The 24,012-nt window shown below is 41.6% G+C and overlaps 5 protein-coding genes and 1 non-coding gene across 6 annotated transcripts; 1 reads left to right on the top strand and 5 right to left on the bottom strand.

The window, feature by feature from the left end:
- Window positions 1-263: 263 nt before the first annotated feature.
- On the bottom strand, window positions 264-3,587 carry ATC70_012094 (uncharacterized protein; the record flags this gene model as incomplete). The annotated part of the gene is made up of 1 exon (XM_064831276.1): window positions 264-3,587. The coding sequence occupies one exon, from the start codon at window positions 3,585-3,587 to the stop codon at window positions 264-266; it is 3,324 nt and encodes a 1,107-aa protein (XP_064688144.1).
- Window positions 3,588-3,619: 32 nt separating this feature from the next.
- On the bottom strand, window positions 3,620-4,537 carry PCL1_4 (PHO85 cyclin-1; the record flags this gene model as incomplete). Its single annotated transcript, XM_064831275.1, has 1 exon — window positions 3,620-4,537. One exon carries the CDS (start codon window positions 4,535-4,537, stop codon window positions 3,620-3,622), a length of 918 nt encoding a protein of 305 aa, XP_064688143.1.
- A 1,235-nt stretch (window positions 4,538-5,772) lies between these two features.
- wc2_1 (white collar 2 type of transcription factor) lies at window positions 5,773-6,933 on the bottom strand (the record flags this gene model as incomplete). The annotated part of the gene is made up of 1 exon (XM_064831274.1): window positions 5,773-6,933. One exon carries the CDS (start codon window positions 6,931-6,933, stop codon window positions 5,773-5,775), a length of 1,161 nt encoding a protein of 386 aa, XP_064688142.1.
- Window positions 6,934-7,807: 874 nt separating this feature from the next.
- Window positions 7,808-12,132, bottom strand: ATC70_012091 (uncharacterized protein; the record flags this gene model as incomplete). Its single annotated transcript, XM_064831273.1, has 2 exons — window positions 7,808-11,131; window positions 11,260-12,132. The coding sequence occupies 2 exons, from the start codon at window positions 12,130-12,132 to the stop codon at window positions 7,808-7,810; spliced, it is 4,197 nt and encodes a 1,398-aa protein (XP_064688141.1).
- A 209-nt stretch (window positions 12,133-12,341) lies between these two features.
- On the top strand, window positions 12,342-12,414 carry ATC70_012090. The gene has a single exon. It is a non-coding gene; the product is annotated as a tRNA-Ala (tRNA).
- A 9,401-nt stretch (window positions 12,415-21,815) lies between these two features.
- Window positions 21,816-24,011, bottom strand: ATC70_012089 (uncharacterized protein; the record flags this gene model as incomplete). Its single annotated transcript, XM_064831272.1, has 4 exons — window positions 21,816-23,676; window positions 23,736-23,799; window positions 23,854-23,943; window positions 23,993-24,011. 4 exons carry the CDS (start codon window positions 24,009-24,011, stop codon window positions 21,816-21,818), a joined length of 2,034 nt encoding a protein of 677 aa, XP_064688140.1.
- Between the last annotated feature and the right edge of the window lies 1 nt (window position 24,012).

Below are 24,012 nucleotides of genomic sequence, written 5' to 3'. Positions count from 1 at the left end.
TATTTATATACAATGTTTTATAATTGGGCACTCGGTATGAGCATATGCCATAAAACTAGTAACTATATAGACTAAAGAAAGAAAACCTCAACAGAGACAACGGAAAAGATGAGGAAAAAAGTTTGAGATGGCAGTAAAAGAGCAGAAGACTACTTGTAGTGGCACGATTGATCTTGAGGGATGAACCAACGGATGGGAACTTTGATTTGACTTACCACCGAGGCACCGCACAAAGAAAACAATCGGCCAAACGTTCATCTCAGTTAGCCATGAGAGGGAGGATAGAACCACAATGATCCGGGATCAGGATCAGGGGCGATAGTAGCCAAAGGGTGGACCAGACAGTCGATTGCATGAAGCAAAGATAGTAACGCAGACCAGTATACTGGAGGACCAGCAGAACCACTTATAGGCAGCATGTTCAGGGCATTGTCAATGACATGTACACCAGGAGGAGCAGCAGGCAGAGCATCCCACAGATCACGATCCAAAGCACGACATTGAGGGAAGTGATTTCGAGAGATGAAAGATCCATCCATGCAGGGACATTCCTCACGCATGTTTGCAAAACGACCAAGACGCCAACGAACCAAACGACTACGAGCCGATCGACCAATAGGTAAGTACAGTATGGGATCAGGGCGAGAGACAGAAGGACGGCACGCACGAAGCAGAACATGTTTACCAGTAGTAGTAGCAGCAGCCAGTTGTTGGTCAACCTGATCTTGCCAGAAGTCAGAGAAGTGAGCCTTGAGACCAGCAAATGAAGGGACAGGGTCAGGCAGAGATCTATACAAACTGTTTTCACAGATGTACCGATCCAGTCGAGTGTACGACAGAGCACCACGAAGAACCACCACAAGACTATCCTCAGGTAGAGTAGCAGAACGAAGAGCATACCTAGTTGCCAAGACATTATACCGATGTTTCATTGAAGGGAGACAGGTAATGTGCTTAGCAACGTTGAACCAGGAACCACCCACGAACATACCAACCAGCCGGTTTTGGAGCTTGTCAAGAGCCTCAAAGGTACGATAGTCAAGATGAGATATAGCGAGGCCATACTCAATCTTGGGTCTAACGAAAGCCTTGTACAGACGAGAACAGAGCAGCAGAGAGAAACCATTACGGTTGACACCAACAGAGTTCAGCAGAGCCATAACCTTGACAGCACCAGCGGACCGCAGAGACAAGATACTAGGAGCATGTAGCCCTTTATATCGAAACGGCATACCAAGATACACAAACTCATCTACCACCGGCAGCGGCTCATTGTAGAGAGTAAGACGAGCATCAGAGAGGGCAGCAGGAGAACCGAGCACAGCACATTTAGATGGCTTCCACCTATAACCAAGACAGACAGAGTGTTCAGCAGCAAGATCCAACATAGACTGGACACCAGACAAAGACCCAAAGATAGCAACGTCATCGGCAAAGAGCAAGCTATTGATGGCAATAGGACGACTAGCACCAGGAGGACTGACCATCGTAGCACCAGTATCAACAGAACGCAAAAGATTCGGTAAGGAATTGATATACAACGAATACAAATGAGGACTGAGTACTGAGCCTTGAAGTACACCAGTAACAGGAGAGAAAGCAGCAGAGGTATGATTAGCAATCAAGACTGAGACTGAGACATCGTCAAACATGTTCATCAAAAGACCCAGAACAGGACGAGGAAGTGTAGAACCAGACAGGGCTTGCCATATAACCCTACGATCGACAGTATCATAAGCAGACTTGATATCCAAGAAAGCCACCACAGGATAGCGACGGTGAGTCAGAAAGTAATCATGCATCAAGTCATGCAAGCAGAGGGCTTGATCCAGAGGACTACGTTGAGGACGGAAGCCACCTTGAGCAATATCCAGAGCAGGGGAGTGTTCATCCAGAGCCGGCATGAGACAGAACTCAAACAACTTACGCACCACCGAAGTGAGCGAAATTGGTCGATAATTACCAGGATCGGAAGCATCACCCTTCTTGAAAATCGGAAACACCTGGGCTTGGCGCCATAAACCAGGAGTATAAGACCATTGATAGCAGAGGTGAAACAGCAGAGAGAGCACTGGGGCAATTTCTGAGGTCAGAGCTTTTAACATCTCAGCCTTGATGTGGTCAGGACCAGGAGCTTTATGCGTCGGCAGACGTTTAATACACAGTACCAAGGTATCAGTATCAAACAAAGACATGTCCGCAGGGAGACAGAAAGGCAAGTCAGAGACCATAGGAGTGACAGGAGCAGGACGAGAAGCAGTATTTAATAGAGCACCTTCGTAGACCGTAGCCAAATGAGAGCCCATAGTAGCAACAGAAGCAGCAGGACCATCTGGGTGACTGTACGTAGGTGAAGACTCTTTATTGCGCTTGATGCGTTTTATAGCAGCAGTAGCTTTTGAGAAGTCTCTTTCCAGAGCACCACAGAACTTATGCCAGGACTTGCGCTTAGCAGACTGTACCAGAGAGCGAAAACGGCGATGAGCTTGCTTGTATAAGACCCAACAATCAATCTTAGTATACCCAAGGGCATACCGCCATCGACTGTAGAGACGATCCCGTTCAGTAGCCGCGTCTTGGATTTCTTGCGTCCAGTATTTCTTCCAATGGCCAGGACGGCCAGACTTCACACCTATTGAGCTATCCAAACATTCATACAAACATTGGTTCAAAGAACCGTTGAGTGCATCAATGTCGGGACGAGTACCAGGAGGAGCAGACACCAAACCAGAGAGAGTAACAACCAGAGGAGCAACAGAAGATCGAAAGGATTCACGGAGTAGGCCCAAAGGCCTCTCTTTCGTCAATTTCGAGAGCTTCCATTGCCGCCTAGGAGCCAGAACAGAATCACCAGGAGCCACAGTGTCATCAAGAGGTGGCACATACTCGAAAGTAAGTGACATCAATCGATGGTCAGAACCAAGAGACAGATCAGACTCAACCACCAGTTGAGGGTTCACCAAAGCAACATCACCAATATTTGTCAGAAACAAATCGATAATACTACTCAATTCTTGCTGCTGCCGAAAAGAAGAGTAAGTCTTAACACCAAAAGCCAAAGACGCATTAAGCACAGATAAGCAATGTTCGTCAAACCAAGGTTTGAGAGCATTACCACGAGCATTGGAGATAGCATCACCAGTCAGAGGACCCAACCGAGCATTGAAATCACCGCAGAGAATAGTATCCCTAGTCATAGGTAATGAGCTGAGGGCCGAGAGCACCTTATCAGAGGATAAGGGTGGAGGAAAGTAAACACAGTGAACCGTTAGGGTGCCAACCTTGAGAGACAGAGTGTGCGGATTGTATGAAGGGAGTTGGGAGACCGTAAAGGGGCAAGAAGGAGAGACGAAAGCAGTGATACCACCAGAACCACGGTTGAAAGCACCAGGTACTTTTGAACCATACAGGTGATATTGAGACCAGTCAATCGGATAGGAACCAGAAGTGAGCCAAGTTTCAGTTACAAACAGAACATGAGTATCAACAATATGAGAAATAACATCATGAACTGTTGTTTGACGAAGACCATTCGCATTCCAAAGAGAGAGAGAGACAAAAACCGGGGGGACAGACACATTATTCATATTACCAGACCATGATTCATTGTTAAGAGACATTAGATCTCCATTTCAGAATCAGTGGAAGTATCGCGGCGACGCTTGAACAAGAAAGCAGCCTTTTTAGGGTCTTTTTCCTTTAGTCGGTCCATAGCACCAGCAACAGCCTCGTCCAGTTCGGCTTGACCTATCCATCCAAGATCTAGGAACCAACGGCCAACACTACTCACATTAAGTGGGCGGATATGGGACAGAGCATCTACGCTGCGAGCATTGACCATCTCAGCAATAAGATCCATTCGATCGTGTTCAGAGTAGGCATCGTACTTTGGGTCGGCAATATTAGCAGGATTCAACGGGTCAAAATCCTCCAATATTTCCGATTCACTTGCACGGAGCAGAGCCAAGAATTCAGCAACATATTGGGTATGCAGGAGAATACCAATAGCTTCGGAGGCAGGGAAGTTGATGTCGAGGATACGAGACGTATCCACCCCAATGGCCTTGAGAGTGCGTCGAATTTCAGAGCGTAAGATCTTACCAGATCTACCAATATATACATATTGATATCCTTGGGGACCCTTAGCAGCAGACGTTTTGAAGAGACGACCAGCAGCCAACTTTCTCTTAGCAGCTTTAGTGGGATCAGGGCGATGTGCAGCCTTCTTAGCTATAGCAGAATAGCTAATAGTACCAGAATCAGTGGTGGCAGTAGCAGAGGTGGTGGATCCAGATGCCCCTTTGATGGGGGTGCTTGTAACAGAATCCTGTGACGTGGCTTGCAATTTTTCAATGACCAGATCCTTGTCGTGTAAAATTTTTTTCAAGGCTTGGTTTTCCTTTTCCAAAGCATCGAGACGAGCCAAAATACCATCATGTTGATTAACACGTTCAGAGAGAGAGGCAAGTTGTTGTTGTAACTGTTGCATGATAACAGTAACCTGATTCATATCAGTTGGGTGCTGAAACTCGGGCATATTGCTGATTATTTTTTTAGAAATTGTTGAAGATCCAAAAAAATATGAAGGAGATGTTCAATAAACTTGAAACTATAACACAATAGACAGAGACTAAAGGCAAGTATACTGGTATAGTTTTGGAGTTGATTGAGTTGCTGATTGTTGGGAAAATAGCGTTTTTCGTGATTCTAAGGAGACTTTTTACGGAGAGGATGGCAAAAAGTGATGAAAAACGGAAAGAGATGGGGATGTAGCTCAGTTTAATATTGGATTTTTATTTATTTACAATTGTAGTCAACTGCGGAATCGGTATGATCATATGTTGCAAGACTAACAGTGATTCGGCGGGAAAAAGCATGTTTAAATTAAAGGTTGAGGGAAGCTGCTAAAGGGAGGGGACCAATAAAGTAAACGGCATCAAAACCCACCAGAGAGGAGGAGAAACAGAGGGAGGAATGGCAATGGCCGCGCCGCAAGACGGGGGAGACGAACAGGACTCAAGGTAGAAACCGGCCAGACGCACCGCAGCACACCTAAACGTGCAAGCACAAATACCGAGCAACATGCCAGGTTAGAAAGGCGGAAAATATGGATGCGAAGGTGGGATTCGAACCCACGACCTCTCGGCATACTCACTGCTTCCGCATGAAGCTCTAACCAAGTGAGCCATTCAAGCATCCATGGGGATGTAGCTCAGGCGAAAATTTATGGTTGTTTATTGATTACAATGAATTAGCAATGTAAAAAATATAGACTTATATGCATGCGATCTTTGGATCATTAGTTGCAAGTCCTGAGAAGCGACGTACAGCAAAAAAGCTTAAATTAATAGTTTGATCTCCATGCAGGAACAACATGCAAGTGTCCAGAAAAGGGAAAAAAGGTCCTAAACCAAAAATTAAACTGGTAAAAAAAGAAGTACAGGCAGGAAAAAGGAGTAAAACAAGTGAGATAAAAGGGTAGAGAATAAGAAGCTATGGTGTATGAGAAATGCAATTGAGGATACCTCGATGTTCAGACAGCAGCACAGACAAAATAAACCCACAGACCTCAGTGGCACAAAAAAAGCAAGAAAAAAAAGGAGAAAACGAGGCATTTGCATTTAGCAAAATGAGTAGAGAGACAAAGACCAAACGAGAAAGAAGCAGAGAAGGAGGACAAAGTGAATACGGACACTACCACAAAGGCAGCAGAAACAGAAACAATGAGAGTGGGAATGAGAGAGCAAAACGATTTCAACAACAAGGTGTCAATCAGTTATCAGAAGGCTCTGACATTTCAAAATCCTTGGTAGCAGAGAGAGTTGGGGAGACAGCATAAGCCAAAAGAGAGGCAGTTTCAGCATCATGATGCAAGAGGTAGCCAAGATAACTCAAACGTTGTTTCTTGGCTAAACGCTCTTGATCAGAGGATCGGGATGGTGGTTTAGCAGCAGCAGAGGAGGAGGAACGAGCAAGCATTTCTTCTTTCAAAATGGCATCAAATTGGGCTTGGTTGATGCGATCATACAAAAGAAAAGAACGAGCAACAGAAACACGGACAGAGCGACGGACAAAAGACAGCGAACGAAGGCAGCGAAGGTTTTCGACCTCAATGGCCTTTTGGACACGCAGATCACGAGAGAGAGAAGCAAATTTGGGATCTTTGAGATTGACTGGATCACATGGATCAAAGTCAATCAACGGAGAGCAGCCACGACCATGGAGATGCATGGCTTTGGTGAGGGTGAGAACATAGTCGTTGTGAACAAGGAAAGAAATCACATTCTGTACAGGATATTGAATATCCAGCACACGAGAGTTATTCAATCCTACGCCTTGAACAAGGCGACGCAGCTCAGAAAGACGACGGCGGACAGGAGTAGCATAGTACACAAATTGATAACCAGATGGTATATCACTTTGAGGAGCAAAAAGACGAGCAAGAGTAGCGGATGCCTTGGTGGCAGATGGAGGAGGACGAGCAGCAGGCTTCTTCTTACGCTTTGCACCTGCATTGGATGCAACGACGGCAGCAAAAGATGGTTGTGCTGTAACTTGAGATTGGGAGTAGCTGGGGGTAGACTTGGAGGCAGATGTTGTTGATGGTGGTGTTGGAGTGTTCGACGATACAACGTCTATGGTGGTGGGAGCAACATTGGTGGTGGATTGAGCGTTGATAGCTGCCAATTGAGCCGCAAGGGCGTCTCTAGCAGCCTCTGATTCAGCCAGGGCTGTTTTCAACTGCGCAATTTCAGCATGGGCAGATTCTAATCTGCTCAAACGATGTCTGACCTCAACCATAAAGGTCGACAACGCAGTTTGATCAGTGGCCGAAGCAGGTGGGAGGGAAGTGAGACCAAAGTCAATCGAGTTGGGGTCAACATCGATCGAAGATGTGAAATGAGATGCTTTGGAGAGGTCTTGAGGTTGCATTTTCTTTGCTTTTAAATGTTGAGAGATATCAGCAGCAAAGAAAGGTGGAGAGAGGGTTGAAATTGGCCTTTTTTGACCGGACGAAAGGGTGTCAGCAGGTGTAATCTTATTAAAAGTGTTTTGCTCGGTTATGGTATTGATATAGCAAGTACTTGATGAGAGATGATGGGTTATAGGAATCTTCGATATAATTCGGGCTATGAAAGTATATAAAAAATTCTTTAGCGGAAAGAAAGGTGGGGATGTAGCTCAGTTTAACGTTGATTTTTATTATATACATGAATTCAATGGGCACTCGATGGGAGCATTAGCCTAGAATTCTAGAAACAAAAGAGTAGCAGGTACAAAAAACCCTTATGGGGACACTAACTAAGAAAAAGGGAAAAAGGAAAGTGTGGTAGTGGCAGAGGAACGGCATGAATACTGGTATTGTTGATTTGATCTGGAGGAATGACCAACGGATGGGAACTTTGATAATTACTTACCACCGTGGCATCGCACCGAGAAAGCAAAAACAACAAACGTTCATCAATGAGCAGAAAACCAGAGCGATCCAGGATCTGGATCTGGTGGGGGGATGTAGCTCAGTTTAACGTTGATTTTTATTATATACATGAATTCAATGGGCACTCGATGGGAGCATTAGCCTAGAATTCTAGAAACAAAAGAGTAGCAGGTACAAAAAACCCTTAAGGGGACACTAACTAAGAAAAAGGGAAAAAGGAAAGTGTGGTAGTGGCAAAGGAACGGCATGAATACTGGTATTGTTGATTTGATCTGGAGGAATGACCAACGGATGGGAACTTTGATAATTACTTACCACCGTGGCATCGCACCGAGAAAACAAAACAACAAACGTTCATCAATGAAGAGACTATCTAGCAGAGAACCATAACAACCCTGAATCAAGATCAGCAGGGATGACAGCCAGCGGATGCACTAAACAATCAATGGCATGAAGCAGAGCAAGCAAAGCAGACCAATAAGATGGAGGACCATCAGAGGCTTTCACAGGTAAGCAATTAAGGGCATAGTCTATACGATGAATACCAGGAGGAGCCACAGGCAGAGCATCGAGAAGTGTTCGATCCAGAGCACGGCATGTCAGAAAGTGATTTCGAGATATAAAATCACCCATCACGCACGGACACTCTTCACGCATGTTTGTGAAACGTCCAAGACGCCAGCGAACAAGGCGACTTCGAGCAGATCGACCAATTGGTAGGTACAAAATGGGATCTGGACGAGATACAGAACGACGACAAGCACGGAGGAGGGTCTGGGTACCAGAAACAGCAGCAGCAGCAAGTTGATGATCTACTTGATCTTGCCAATACGAATCAAAGACTTCAGTAAGACCAGCAGTGGTGAATGGCGGCGGATCAGGTAGTGTCAGATACAACGGGTTTTGACAAATAAATCTGTCTAGACGAGTGTACAGTAATCCACGACGAAGCAGAACCAACAAGCAATCATCAGGGAGAGTATCAGCACGAAGAGCATAACGTGTTGCCAGGACATTATATCGATGCTTCATGCTGGGAATACAGGTCAAATGTTTGGCAACATTGTACCACGTACTACCAACAAACATACCAACCAATCGATTTTGCAGAGCATCAAGAGCCTTGAAGTCACGGAAAGAGAGATGAGATATAGCTAAGCCGTATTCCAGCTTGGGTCGAATAAAGCTTTTATACAAACGAGCACAAAGCAACAGAGAAAAACCATTTCGATTGACACCAACCGAATTCAATAATGCTATTGTCTTGATAGCACCAGAAGCACGCAGATTGAGAATCCCAGGGGCATACAGACCTTTATATCTAAACGGCATACCAAGATACGTGAATTCCTCTACCACAGGAAGAGGTTCACCGTATAGAGACAATGGATGACGAGTAGAGGCAGTAGGAGCACAAAGTACAGCGCATTTTGATGGTTTCCATCTGTAGCCAAGAGAGAACGAGTGATCTGAAGCGACATCCAACATGGTTTGCACATCAGTACGAGAGCCAAATATGGCCACATCATCAGCAAAGAGTAAACTATTGATATGAACAGGATGCATTCCGGGTGGAGATACCATAGTACCACGGTTGACAGCAGCACGAAGAACAGCAGGCAGAGAGTTGATGTACAGAGAGTACAAGTGCGGACTGAGCACTGAACCTTGGAGTACACCAGTAGCAGGCGAAAAAGGGTCAGAGTTGTGGTTTGCAATCAGTACAGAGACTAGTACATCATCGAACATATTGATCAATAAACTAAGGATTGGACGAGGTAGTGAAGAATGAGCAAGAGCATCCCAAATAACGTTGCGATCCACTGTATCGTATGCAGATTTGATGTCCAGAAAGGCTACAACAGGATAGTGGTGATGAGTGAGGAAGTAGTCATGCATCAAGTCATGTAAACAGAGGGCTTGATCCAGAGGACTACGTTGTGGACGAAAACCACCTTGAGCAACATCAAGTGCAGGCGAATGTTCATCAAGAGCAGGCATCAATGAAAATTCAAACAATTTACGCATCACCGAAGTGAGCGAAATTGGACGAAAGTTTGCAGGATCAGATACATCACCTTTCTTGTAAATGGGAAAGACCTGAGCATGACGCCACAATACAGGAGTGTACGACCATTGAGAGCAAAGCGTAAATAGCAGAGACAATACGGGTGCAATGTCAGATGCTAGAGCCTTCAGCATTTCAGCTTTCAGATGATCAGGACCAGGAGCTTTTCCATTTGGCAATCGCTTAATCAGAGAGACAATAGTATCAGCATCAAACAGATTTGTAACAGAGGGATCATTGTAGGGTAGATCCGATACATTCGGTTCAGGAGCAACAGGACGAGAAGCAGAGTTAAGGAGTGTACCATTGTATACAGATGCAAGATGTGATGCCATTGCTGTTACTGAAGCAGCTGGACCATCTGGATGGCTATAAGTAGCAGAGGATTCTTTGTTTCGCTTTATGCGTTTGATAGCAGCAGTAGCTTTAGAGAAATCCTTTTCCAGATTAGAGCAGAATGTGTTCCACGACTTTCTTTTGGCAGCCTGTATCAGAGAGCGAAAACGTCTAAGAGCAGTTTGATATATACCCCATGTTTCAACTTTGGCAAAGCCACTTGCCCATCGCCATCGACTATATGAGGCATCTCTTTCACGAGCTGCATCTTCAATTTCTTGTGTCCAGTACTTTTTCCAGTGACCAGGGCGACCAGATTTCACACCAATTGACCCGTCAAGAGATTCATACAAACAACAATTCAGAGAATCATTGAGTGCATCAATATCAGGACGAACTCCATCAGGAGCAGAGACCAAACCAGAGAGAGAATCAACCAAAGGAGCAACAGAAGATCGAAAGGATTCACGAAGCAAGCCCAAAGGCCGCTTTTTCCTCAATTTCGAGAGCTTCCATTGCCGTCTAGGGGCCAAACCACCAGAGTTACCAGAACCAAGAGTATCATCGGGAGGGGGCACATACTCGAAAGTAAGTATCATCAGCCGATGATCAGAACCAAGGGACAGATCAGAGTCAACCACCAGTTGAGAATTCAACATAGCCGTCTCGCCAATGTTGGTAAGGAACAGATCAATGATGCTGTGTACCTCTTGTTGTCGCCGAAATGTTGTAAAGGTGGGTGTACCATAAGCTAGAGACTCATTGAGGATCGACAACGAAGCCTCCTCAATCCATGGTAGTAGAGAGTTACCACGGGGATTAGCAGTAGTATCACCTAGTAGAGATCCAAAGCGAGCATTGAAATCACCACAAAGGATTGTATCACTAGTTATAGGTAACGAGCGAAGGAGCGAGAGCACCTTATCCGAGGATAAGGGTGGAGGCAGATACACACAATGAACCGTAAGGGTGCCAACCTTAAGGGACAGAGTGTGAGGATTGTAAGACGGGAGTTGAGAGACAGAGAAAGGACAGGAAGGAGAGACAAAGGCTGTAACACCACCAGAACCACGGCCAAAAGCGCCAGGTACTTTTGTGCCATATAGATGGAATTGAGACCAGTCGGAAGGGAAAGAACCAGATAGAAGCCAAGTTTCAGTGACAAGGAGAACATGCGTATCCAATACATGTGAGAGGACATCGTGCACAACTGATTGACGGAGACCATTGGCATTCCAAAGGGAAAGAGAGACAGGAAAGGAGTGGACGGGGTTGTTGTTGATATGACTCTGATGTATTATAGAGCTCATTAGAGTTCCATAGCAGAGTCATTGCTGTCAGAAGCTTTTCTACGCTTGAGCAAGAATTGAGCCTTCTTGGGTTCTTTTTCAGCAAGGCGGCCCATGGCTTCGGAAACAGCTGTATCAAGTTCCTCTTGGGAAATCCATCCAGCAGAGACAAAGTATTTTCCAACACCACTGACATTGAGAGGACGAAGGAAGGAAAGAGTTTGCAGAGCACGAGTGTTTGTAAACTCGTAGATCAGTTGTTCTCGATCCGCAATAGCAAGGTTTGCATATTGAGGATCAGCAATGTGCTTGGGATCCAGAGGCTCAAAATTCTCGATGAGCTCAGCTTCGCACTTGTGCATGTAAGCAAGAAAAGTGTCGACATATTGGATATGGACCAGAACTCCAATAACACCAGAAGCAGGGAAACAAATGTCGAGAACACGACCAGTATCAACACCAACCTTACGGAGGGTAGCACGAACCTCAGAGCGCTGGATCTTACCAGATCTACCAAGGTAGACATATTGGTATCCCTGTTGGCCCTTAACAGCAGCAGATTGGAAGAGACGGCCAGCAGCAAGACGGCGTTTGGCTGTACGAACAGGATCAGGGCGTTTAGCTCCAGAGCGAGCAGCAGAGAGATAACTACCTTTAGTGGCAGTATCGGTAGCAGTAGTGGTACTAGCAGTAGTAGCAGGATCTTGGGACTGTACGACCTGAGAGATGAACGGACGTTCCTGATCTACCTCAGGTGTAGGGGCTTGAGTAGTTCCACGTGATAGTTGGCCCTGTAATTCTTGAATTACCAGGTCCTTGGCCAAAAGATTTTTTTTTAGGGCTTGGTTTTCCTCTTCTAACTTGTTCATACGCTCCAAGAGGTGGTCATGTTCATGTACTTTCTCCTGAACTGAGGCAAGTTGCTGCTGAATGTGCTCAAGTAACATGGGCAACTGACTGATGTCAAAACCTTGTAGGCTTTGAGAGATTGGCGTAGTCATTTTGTGAAAAATTACTAAGATTCAAAGAAACTGGCAAGTTGTTCAACAAGACTGAAATTAATATACAATAAACTATGGATAAACGCAAGTCTACTGCTGTAATTTGGTATTGTTTGGTGAACTAGTTGTCGAGATAAACCGCTTTTATAGTGAGGAAATACTTTTTACCGGGGGAAGGTGGCAAAAAGTGATGAAAAACGGAAAGAGATGGGGATGTAGCTCAAATGGTAGAGCGCTCGCTTAGCATGCGAGAGGCACTGGGATCGACGCCCAGCTTCTCCAATTTTTATATTTTTTGATGAAAGTTACACTCCATAAATTCTAGAGTTTAACTTTAATCTGGAGTGTTTCTGTTATATCAAATGTCATAGCAAGGTCTCACACTAAAGGTCTTAGGCTATTCTTAGGTCCTTTAGGTAAATCATGCTAATCATGATTTATAAATCAATTGTTGGGTAGATAGTAGACTTATTTGTATTATAGTTCATCATCATGCTGTAAACCCTAGCATAATGAAAAGTATATAAATGCATCCCAAGGATGCATTCTCAATAAAAGCGTAATTTTTTGGCAGATTCAATTTTACATTGTATTTTGACATAACAGTTTCTTTCATATAACGTTTATAGTTGTCCAACTAGAATAAGCAAATAAACTGAAGTAAAAGTTGAAAATAGGAAGTAATACAGAGATGTATATAAAAGAGTTTACAATGAATCGATTTCAATATGGGAAATATATAAGCACTACGGCCCAACTGATGCTCTCACAGAACATCGATGTGCTCTTTTGGGAACATCGATATTCTCATTTGAGAAGGTGTAGTTTTCCACATGAATAAAATGGTTTGAATAGCTAAACTATAGTACTGTAGGCAACAGAGAGATTTTATTATCTGTAAGATTCATAAAATTACTAAACGTATTATAAATTGCACGAGAATGATGTATCATATTCTAAACCGGATCTCCAAATGCGTAGGAGCAATTAGTTAAAGCACAGATCACATCAGATCATAAACTTTGACATGAAACAGGATTCAGTTACGATCCGAATAATGGCATGTTCAGGATAATAGATTGGATCTATTATCCTATCACCCAAATCAACGCATCTAATATCTTATCCTCACATCAAATCCCTCAATTCGAATAGTATATAAACCCTCTTATTTCCAATGTAATAAACGATATTCTTTACCTGATTAATTTCATACTCTTTTTATAAATAATTTATTTCTGATAAATCAGAGAAAATGGCAATTTAAAATTACCTAATAACTACTTATTAAAGTAAAAGAATATATTTCAATGTCAGGGTTGAAGGGTATTCTGACAGTGATTTAGATCTGCAGGATATCATTGACAGACTAAACACAAACAAGAATAAGAAGCGCAGGTTTAAACCTAGAGCGCCAGCTACCAGGAACATTAAACAGCGATTAACCTGGATAGCGCACAACATTACACAAACTATATTGGATAAAATCAATGTTCAAATCTAATATTAATAAAGCACCTTTTTATCCATTCAACTAAAAGGCTATAACATCTTCCTGCACACTCTCTATATCTACTTCCATTTATATCTCGATCAGATCTCAGATTGCATATGTGGAATACATCCACTATGATCTGCATTCCGACAGTTCATCCAGTTACCAGATTTAGATATAAACTGTATGTACACTGGATTAGATGTACGATATCGATTTATACTATAAGAAGATATGGACTTCAGATACGCTAGTACTATAAGATTCATACTATATAAGATATAGGCTATAGATGGCACCACGGACATGGATGGCACTATAGACTTATACTTGTATTCCGACATTGACTACGGATGTTTACCATATCTGGATAGACACCAAGATTAATGCAATATGAGCTTGTTGCTTCAGATGTGCATTTTATGATCCACGCTATAAGACACATGCTTATATCCGTGGTACTAGCTACAGATACTTTATGTACTACAGACTTGTACTATATATGAGACATGCTATAGACATGCATACGATATGCTATAGACATGCATACGATATGCTATAGACATGCCATATATCCAGATACATGCTAGAGATATATGCTTAGCGATATACACTCAGATATGTACTATTAATATAGACTAAGAAGACTGTACCCATCGGATACATGCTACTAGATCGATATTAATTATCCTTATAGAAAGGATAGATCAGGGTACTTCGGATGAGAGTCTAATTATTCATCCAGACAGAGCTAAATCATGATTAGCTTGCTGGAGTTGTCTTTTAGCATGATTAGACATTAGTTGATCTGAGTTGACTTATTTGTCAATCTAATTAATAGAACTCTTATCCATTGTTGTAGTATATAAGAAGGATCATCTACCTGGCCAGTAGAGAGACTTTAGTTTATTTTACACCTGTCAGTTTGATAATAAAACATACCTTTATCAAGTTGACATTACTGTTTTTTTTTATTCTTTGTTTTCCGTGAATTTTAGTCTATCAAGCCTCAAATTCCACACCTTCACTTACACATAAAAACCCTTTATATTTTCTGTGGATCTGATTCTTACCTGATGCTTTACATTTACGTACACGTAGCTACTTTGTATACGGACAAGCAGCATACTGGTATTTCCCCTTTTTAGTCCTTAGTGTCCCTGATACAGCAAAATCTGAGTGCATTTGAGCTGCGTTTTCTCGCGTCCAAGGCCGTTTTAGATTGTCATAATAGGACCAAACACTTGCTCTCATTTGGCAGTTACTTTCTGACACCTTTGCTCAACTTTTTGGAGATCAAAAAAAACATGAACAAAAATCGACCAAAAAGCATGAGGTACCCCTCATGGTTTTCATCGAAAATCAAACGATCGCGTTTTTCACCTTGAAAATGGAGACTTTTAATATGGTATATATTACATCAAAATGTTTCTATCGATCCAGAGCAACCTCTGGAATTATCTTTGTGGGACTTTGATATGTAAAATTTCGACATTTTGGCCAGAAACCTCTTTTCATATTTTCATAAATCATTTGTTAAGTTTATTCAAATCATCTATTTTACTTAGTACCATTGGATGCACTTTGAAAAGTACTCCAAGAAAGCTTAAGGAAGCATGGGGTGATCATCATATCTTACTTAGTCGAATCTGCAAAAATAGCTTAATCGAATTCAAAATCATCAAGATTTGTCCAATCTGGAACAAACTATGATTCTGGATTTGAATTAATTTTGGCTTGTGGGGCCAGCTGTCAAACTCAACGCCCTTTTTGTAATGAAATAGCCACCCAAACGCAACTTAATTGAAAACCAAAAGTTCATCAAATAGCACTCATTCAAATTCATGCTATTTGGATCTATTAATGAAAGCGCTCAAATGTACATCAAAAACCCATTTAAAAATACTAAAGTAAAGATACACGCTTATATCGCACATCGTGTGAATGAATCACTCCTGATCACAGTGTATTCAATCACACCCATGATGGTCGTAATAGGTGATGGTATCTTTATCCAAATAAAATTAAATCAATAACAAGCATATTCAAATATGACAATTATGCCCTGCTGCCATAGTTGCACAATATCCCAGATAAAGGGTTCCATACTTCAATAACAAACATCACACTTTAAACCATCAAGGTCACATTAAATCATGCTATGACGATAGCTCACCCAAGCTCATCAAGGTTACTCAAATCGACCCTTATGGCCAGTGCTCCTGCATTGATTACCACTTTAAATCAAACATCAACAACATTTGCCAGATATCGCAATAGCAGCACCTATTGCTCTCTATCATCACTAATCCTACAAGCCAGATGCAAATGTATAAATACTCTTCTTTTTTTTACTCAATTCCAGGATCTTCAGTTCATTTTATACACAAAATAAAATACAGTTGATTTCTATTGTATTTTACCTTTGCTTTATTTTTTTTGTGAAATCCATTAAACCTGATTTCACTGCACTTTTCATACTGCAATACAGTATTAAATGCTCTTGAAGCGTATGAAAAGTAGGTGGTAGGCCATAAAGCTATCGTTTATAATGATATCTTATTGCATTCTATATCGTTCATAATGGCATCGTCTTGCATTCTATATTTAATAACGTTAGTCTGGATATTGACGATTCATGGGCTGCGTAAGATGTCTGCAGTAAGTAGTGAAATCTCTAAGGCTCCAAGACGTTGTTCAAATAAAACATTGACTGCATTGAGCAGAGGAAAGAGGGTAGAACTAACAGTGGTTTTTGTTGATTGATTGTAAAATCATTATTCTCATATGAGCCAGGCCTGACAGATGTCTTGAAACTCAGGTTCCATATTAGGGTTGTAAAGTGTCTAAGGACTGAACATTTATTATGTTATGATGATATTAATTCTCGATTCAGGGCAACTTCTGAAACTATGTTGGTGAGACCTTGATATATAAAATCTCGACATTTTCGCCAAAAACGTCATTTCATAATTTCAGAAATTGCTCAAGAAGTTCAATCAAAATATCTATTATACCCAACACAGTTGGATGCGCATTGAAAAGTTCTTCTAGATATCTTAAGGCTGTAAAGGATGATCACTACAACTTTCATAGTCGAATCTCGTGAAATAAGTCGATCGAGTTGCAAAAGGATCAAAAATCAACGAATCGTGACAGAAAGTCGAGCGGGATTGTAATCCGTTTTGGCTGGCTAAAAGAAGACTCTCCTTGATTGCTCAAAGCCCTATAATATAATAGCAATGATACCCACAGAAACGATTATAGAGAAAGCGAGACTCCTTCTCAAATGGATAGCGTACCCAACGTGAGACCCAAAAAGGACAGGCTGGTGATGTAAGAGGAGCGTGACATGATCCAAAGAAACAGAATAGCACACAGATAAAACTGATATTGCAGGTGAAGTTTAATTCAGAAACCTCCTTCTTTTGGAAATCCCACGGCCTTGTTTGATGAATTTCGCAATGTGTACTTTACTTAGAACCCTGAAAATAGTACCATTGGATTCCTCAAGCGATTTGCTTTCGAATGATGTACATACTTTCTAATAAAATATCCTCTCTTTGACCACAAATTGGCCATTTACTTGCTTATCTCTCTTCAATTCATGTCCTTTTGTTTACTTTACATGTGATTTTTTTAAAGCTCAATTTTGCTTAGCAAATGAATTATTTTGATCTTGCATGATCCGAGTACCTTCTAAAAGAGGACGATTCCTAAAAAAAATGATATGAAATGTGTTGACTCTTTATGGGATGCATGCTCTTGGCATAAGAACTAAAAACAGGTTGCAGGAATGATACACGAGAATGACCAACTGTTGCATACAAGCATGCATCTTAGGCTACATTCACTTTCTCCTCAAGCCACCTTTTACAGTGTAGCAGCATAGATGATGTTTATCGTATCACATCACATCTATGTTTACAAGTCCAGTCAATTGTGTGTGCACAGGTGCCTCAGGAACTACAATACATTCAATCTCCCCAATGTCAAAATATCGAGATCCACCTACACTACATGAAACATACCGACTTAGGTGGCCTCTCAACAAGCTATACCAACAATCCATAAGGCCCCAGTGGCCTGCTATTTATATACCATCTCAACGTAGTAGTCATTGACCAGGGATCTACCATATTTAAGCAAGCTAGATGCCCTGTAATAAAGAAGCTCTTTGCTTTCGTTTTAGATACAGTTGACAACTGATTATTATCATCGACTTATTATTACGAATTCATCACCAACTCATTATGTAAATGTGGGCATATTGATGATATCTAGTAGCGCAAACACTTGATTGACATCATTGACAGCAACCATGATAGCTGGAAACAAGATGACTTGCACTGGTTCGAAAACAATTCATTATGTTCCATTCCATGGAGATAGCCGCAGTAATATTTATATGATACTCTTGCTTTCCGAGGTGTACGCTTGTCTCTTAATCCAGAATCAATTGTTGCACTAGCTCCAAGATGATGTAAGCAACAAGTAAGCCAACCTTATCATCCTGTATTGCCCAATTAGATGGAGAGTTTATGGCGACTACAAACAAGAGAAAAGATGGATCGGGGACTGTGTGATTTTGGAGAGAGAAATTAAGGGGAGGTAGAGAAAGATTACTTAATCAAGCAACCAGCTGCATTTGTTTCAGTGTCAAATGACATTTTTTGTTTACTTTCTGATGAGGCTGAGCCCGTGAGAAGTTGTCTGTTAATTACATCTAGGGAGAGATGGGGGAACTCGTTTCATGTGAAGGTGGAAAAAGGGCTTTTTGAAGTAGCAAAATGGACATAACTCGAGACAGAAAACAGTTGAAAGCCTCGGACGAAGCGGATCAAATAGAGCAAGTGTCAAACGTCAAAATGGTACTATTTTCACGCGCTAAAAGTAGTATATTGTGGAGAAAAGTAAAAGGAAACGAATTTGAGTGTGGCAAGGATACTAGACTCACATGAAAGTCGATGAGAAGGATATAAATAGGGATTTGTTTCAACAGCTTTTCCCTCTTCTTCTTCATCTCATCTCTCTACAACAAGCAAAATACTCTATACAAGCAAACTAACTACAAGACATTTGGGCTCTCTCTCTCTACATATGGTCATCTAAATCAAATACTCTACTGTCTATTGACCTCTACTACTGCTACATACAATGCCTTACAAATCCATGGTCCTCTCTACGTCTCTTGGTCCATGCTAGAAAAAGGCCACACTATCTTTGATACATGCAGACCTTGGTGAACTGTGCGAGTAAGTTATTATCTTGTTGAACGTATGAGCCATGTTGACTAACCTATTGATTACATAGTGCCGAAAAACTACTTTGTAGGGACTGAGTAGGATCACAGCTTCATAATCATGGGTAGACTGCAGGACAAATCCATTGGTCATGCTACGGGATGATCACAAGCTTTATTGCCGACGAGAGTAGGGTTTAACCCTATGATCCGGAGATGGAGGCGGCTTGAGCGTGTCGATGATCTTGTGATGGGTGAAGCAAGTTTACACCTTGGTACCTGTTTATATAGTGTTGGTTCCTTTTATTGATGGTCAATTTTCTTTGCCCAAATGGTTTGTTACGCACTCATGCCACAGTACTTGTGTACTCATCTCATCTTTATCTAGTTACCTCTGCCATCTCATGTTCTATCTCATTTAAAGCAAGCTGTTCTTTCCAAATGCTATCAAGCCAAGTTCTCTGTGCCTTCTACAAGCTCCTAAAATGACAAGACTGTTCAAATATACCATCTCTACATCTATACAAGGTCAAGCCCTACTCTCATCTGTGCTTCCTCTTACTCAATCAATTATCAAGACAATTAATGCCTGACATCTATACAAGGCCAAGTCGTTCTTATATATCTGCTACCTCTATCTATACAAGTCAAAATAGCCTCAAAAATCTTAATCCATCAAGTATGGTGATCTCATAAACTCAAATACACATTAATAAAAAACAACCACGTCTTGTCATTAACTTCAATATTATGCTCTTTTATGATTGCATCTTGTTTCAATGCTTGTACTGTCCTTTGATTGCTATGACCAATGTATTTTAAAGCCTGTACATAATTTAATCATATACATATAATTTAACGTCAAGAGATTTTGCCTGTATGTAATATCATAACATGATAAACTTATGGTCCCTAAACACTTTCAAAGCCTCAAAAAGGAAAGAAGTTGATCTAACAAGTATTTTGATAGACTGGCGTTATCAAATATAGATTCAAAAAGAACAGCATAGCTAACGATAATGCTCTATGATTTGCCATCTACTTTCCATACGCTTCAAAAGTATCTATTACTGTATTGCCTTTATGATGGAAAGGAGGGCATTGAGTCTGCCAGCCGGCCGCACCAGCCGCCAAAATTGATTCAAATCCAGAGCATTTTTTCTGTTCAAGATTGGACAGAAAGTGTCTTTCTTCGACTTGATTCAATTATTTTGTAAGATTCGACTATATAAGTTGTGAAGATCATCCTTTGCTTCCTAATATAGCCCCTGGTGGTAGGGCGAAGTGGTAGAACTCCCGTATGCCAACGGGAGGATCCCGGTTCAAATCCTGGTGAACGCAAGTTATCTGATTTTTTGACGTAGTACTGATGTCCTCGTTTGGTGTTTTGTACTCCTATCCATGATCTATATTTTGACGATTTCCGCAAGACTGTACTGGCTCTAGGTGTCGCACCTTATTAGTAGTAGATTTCTTTCCCAACTTAGTTCAAAAATATCTTATTCCCCTTCATTGCAGACATTAGGTCTACCAACAGTCTTTTCTATCCCTCGGTATGACATTTAAAGGACTTTAAATAAAACCTGGAGCTCGTCTCCCCTGCAAAAAAAAATTGCTTCCTAATACAATCTCAAAGTACTTTTCAAGACGCACCCAATGGTACCAAGTAAGGTAAATGTTCTGAATAGATTTATTGAGCAAATTATGAAAATATGAAATGAGGCTTCTGGATATAAAGTCGAAATTTTCCATATAAAGGTCCCACAAAAATAGCTTCAGGGGTTGCGTTGGATTGATAGCAACAATTTGATTTAATATATACCATAGTAAAAGTCTTTACTATCAAGGTCAAAAAACGCGATCGTTTGTTTTTGATGAAAACCATGAGGTACCCCTCATGCTTTTTGGTCGATTTTTGACCATGTTTTTTTGGTCCCCAAAAAGTCGAGCAAAAGTGTCAGAAAGTAACAGCCAGATGAGAGAAACCATTTGGGGCTATTCTGACAATCTAAAACGGCCTTGAACGCAAGAAAATGCAGCTCAAATGCACTCATATTTTGCTGTATTAGGGACACTAAGGACTAAAAAGTGGGAATACCAGTATGCTGCTTGCCCGTATACGAAGTAACTACGTGTATATGAATGTAGAGAACTACATGAGAATTAGATCCACAGATAATATGAAGGGTTACTATGTGTAAGTGGAGGGTCAAAATGAAAGTAGTAGTATTATGATAAGATACACAAGGGTAAACGGTAGCTCGAGCTGTCGCTGTGCAAGTTGGTTTTCACCGAAGCGAAGCAAAGGTAAAGAACCATCCGAAGCATAAACTTTCATATGGTTATTGATTTTATACCGATCAACAATCAACGTTCTTCTAACATTTTAGCTATAAAAATTTTACAATATTGGCCAAAGGCCCGCGGCAGCGCGAGCTGTTTGAACGTAGGTTGGCTTCCACCGAAGCGATGCGTAGGTCAGGAAACCACCCAAAATGTCGAAAGGCTCGTATTGGTATAATGGAGAAGAGCAGATTGTATGATTTTATATAGTGACAGAAAAAGAAAGAGGATGTTTTGATTCGTAACACCATGTTGAATAAAGAATATATATATATATATATATATATATTAACTTCTTCAAATCTATTGCAGTGAAACTCATAATCCCATCCTTGTTGCATTCAAAGGATTCAATGCATGTCGAACTTATTTTGGAAGACCCGCAACATCTGAGAAATGAATTTAATGGCACCTCAGACCACAAGTACAATGCGCACTCAATTGGATCTGGTATGTAAACATTGGTGCTTGTATACATCACATAACACTGATCGAGGCAAGACATGTAACATTATTTGTGCCTAAATGTTAAAGAGGTTCCTTTACTAGGAACAAGAAAAAAAAAGCTCTCTCCCCCCCATTAGAGAAGAAAAACAAGCTTTATTAAAATGACGGGAATCTAGATTCAAAATCAGGATCAACATCGGGTGCTTTGGCAAGTGCAGCATCATAAGTCAATTGAGAGATGAATTCCTTCAGATCCTTGGCAACGTTTTCACCATGTTCAAATCGAGCTCTTTCTTCAATCTTCTTTTGATCTTGATCCTGCTTTCTAATGTCTAAGCCAATCATACTAGTTTCCATATGAATGGTATTGAGAGCTTGTTCAATTTCCTTCAAGCTATCAGCAATAGAATCGGTATATAATTTGAATTCTTCTCTCTCCTCATTGATTTTATCAATCTCTACTTTGGTGTTGACTGCCAACGGTGATGAAGGAGCGGATGGCTTGCCTGTGATTTTACCCATACGAGCAGCCACCAATGCTTTTGCTTTTGCTTTGATACGATCGCTTTCCGTGATTTCACCATTGGGTCCAGTGCCCACAATGTTGAGTGGCAGATCTGAAGATGCAGATGTTGATGCGGCGGCAGCAGCTTTTGCATTGACAGCTTGAATCTTCTTATCCCTTAGATCGTTTTCAGTTTCATCCACTTGTGCCAATAGTCCCTTCAATGTCACATCCAACATGTACTGAATTTCTGCTTCCAATGATTTTTCTTGATCTGCCAAACTCGATAACTCTGCGGTTTTAGCAATATAGGTACTCCAGGCATCTTGTCCTTGTTCACTGCCAGTCTTGGAAATCTCATGTTGTAGCTCCTTTACTCTTTCCTTGAGGCCATCAATGTCCTTCTTTTCAAGAGCTGATAGTTCCTTGTATGGCGTGGCGACACGATGCGTGGCGTCATGCTCCAATTGTTGAATTAGCTTCTTCTTTTCTTCAATTTCCTTTCTAAGATCAAAAACACGAGTCTGCTTTCCACGATAACCGTAGCTGGAATTGGAAGGAGATGAGCTTCCACTGCTGCCAGTGCTAAGATCTCTGTTTCGAGTTCTGTCAGGGCCCATACGACGAGCACTAGAGACATAGCCCACTTCCGTATCCTCATCTTCTTCATCCTTCTTCTTGACAATGCGAGAAGCTGGGCTACTCAAAGATCTACTCGCAGCAACAGGCGATTCAGAGGGTGTAGAGCGGAAATTGTTCAAGTATCGCTTCTTGGCAATATCATCCAAAATCGACTTTTTCAGTTGACTGACACTGTCTGTTAAATCACGATGAGATGGTGGCACTAATTCTGCTGGTAGTGTCTCTGGCACATTGTAGCCGTTCAATTTTCTATAGATCAAATGCATTGCTACCGAGAACTCGTCTACATTCAATTTGCCTTGGTTGTTGGGATCCGACAAGTTCCAAATTTGCATGAGCACGTTTTGCGGTAATCCAGACTGTGAAAAGATCTCCTTTGCTTTCTCGCCAGACAATGTGCCCTTCTTCTCAGTATCCCAGGCCTTGAAGATCTTTGAATACTGCTTCTTTTCTTCCACAGTGACAGCCCAGGGAATCTTGACATTCTTTGATAAGCTCTCAAATCCATTGGGAGGCGTATAGTTTGTTGTATGTGGCATCATTCGATTTGTAAAATCCAGATTATTGCCAGCCATACCTGTGGGCATGGGCACTTGAGGCCCTCCATTCATTGGTGTTACCCCCGTCATCATGAGCTGCTGCATGTATCCAGTGGGTTGCGATGGCATATAGCTCGTAGGTTGCTGTGATACAAGTGATTGCTGTGGTCCATTTTGGACGGCTGCTACTGCATTGCGAATTTCATTGCGAATGTCCTCAGGCAGTGAAGCTGGGATCTCGCTGCCTGTCATCTTCATGGATGTAAGATACATGGCTGTTGCGAATTCAGGAAAGGAGAGTTGAGGTTGATTGGTAACGTTGGAGAGATCCCTATACAAATAGCGGTTCAAGACGCTGCTTTAGGCATCATGTAAACATGCCTAGCTTACCAAATGTGAGCAAGGTTATCATCACCTATATTCGACCGAGATAGAACTTCCTTGGCGGCAGAAGCTATATTTTGATTAATCTAGTCGATCTTGTATGCCATCCACAATGAGAACATACCAGATAAAACGCTGTTACCGCCCGCAACTTGAGAAAACACCATTTCGTACTTGTTTTGGTCAGCTTGAGCGAGAAAACTCAAGCGTATACCTGCATAAATCTGTCAGTATACACCTGATGTAGACTGTTTTGAACACACCTTTTGATGGTCCTGCCATA

Source organism: Mucor velutinosus, assembly GCF_035048745.1.
Source record: "Mucor velutinosus strain NIH1002 chromosome Unknown tig00001567, whole genome shotgun sequence".
Lineage (NCBI taxonomy): Eukaryota > Fungi > Mucoromycota > Mucoromycetes > Mucorales > Mucoraceae > Mucor > Mucor velutinosus.
Note: the sequence above shows the minus strand (reverse complement) of the source record. Positions and strands in the feature narration are given on the sequence as shown.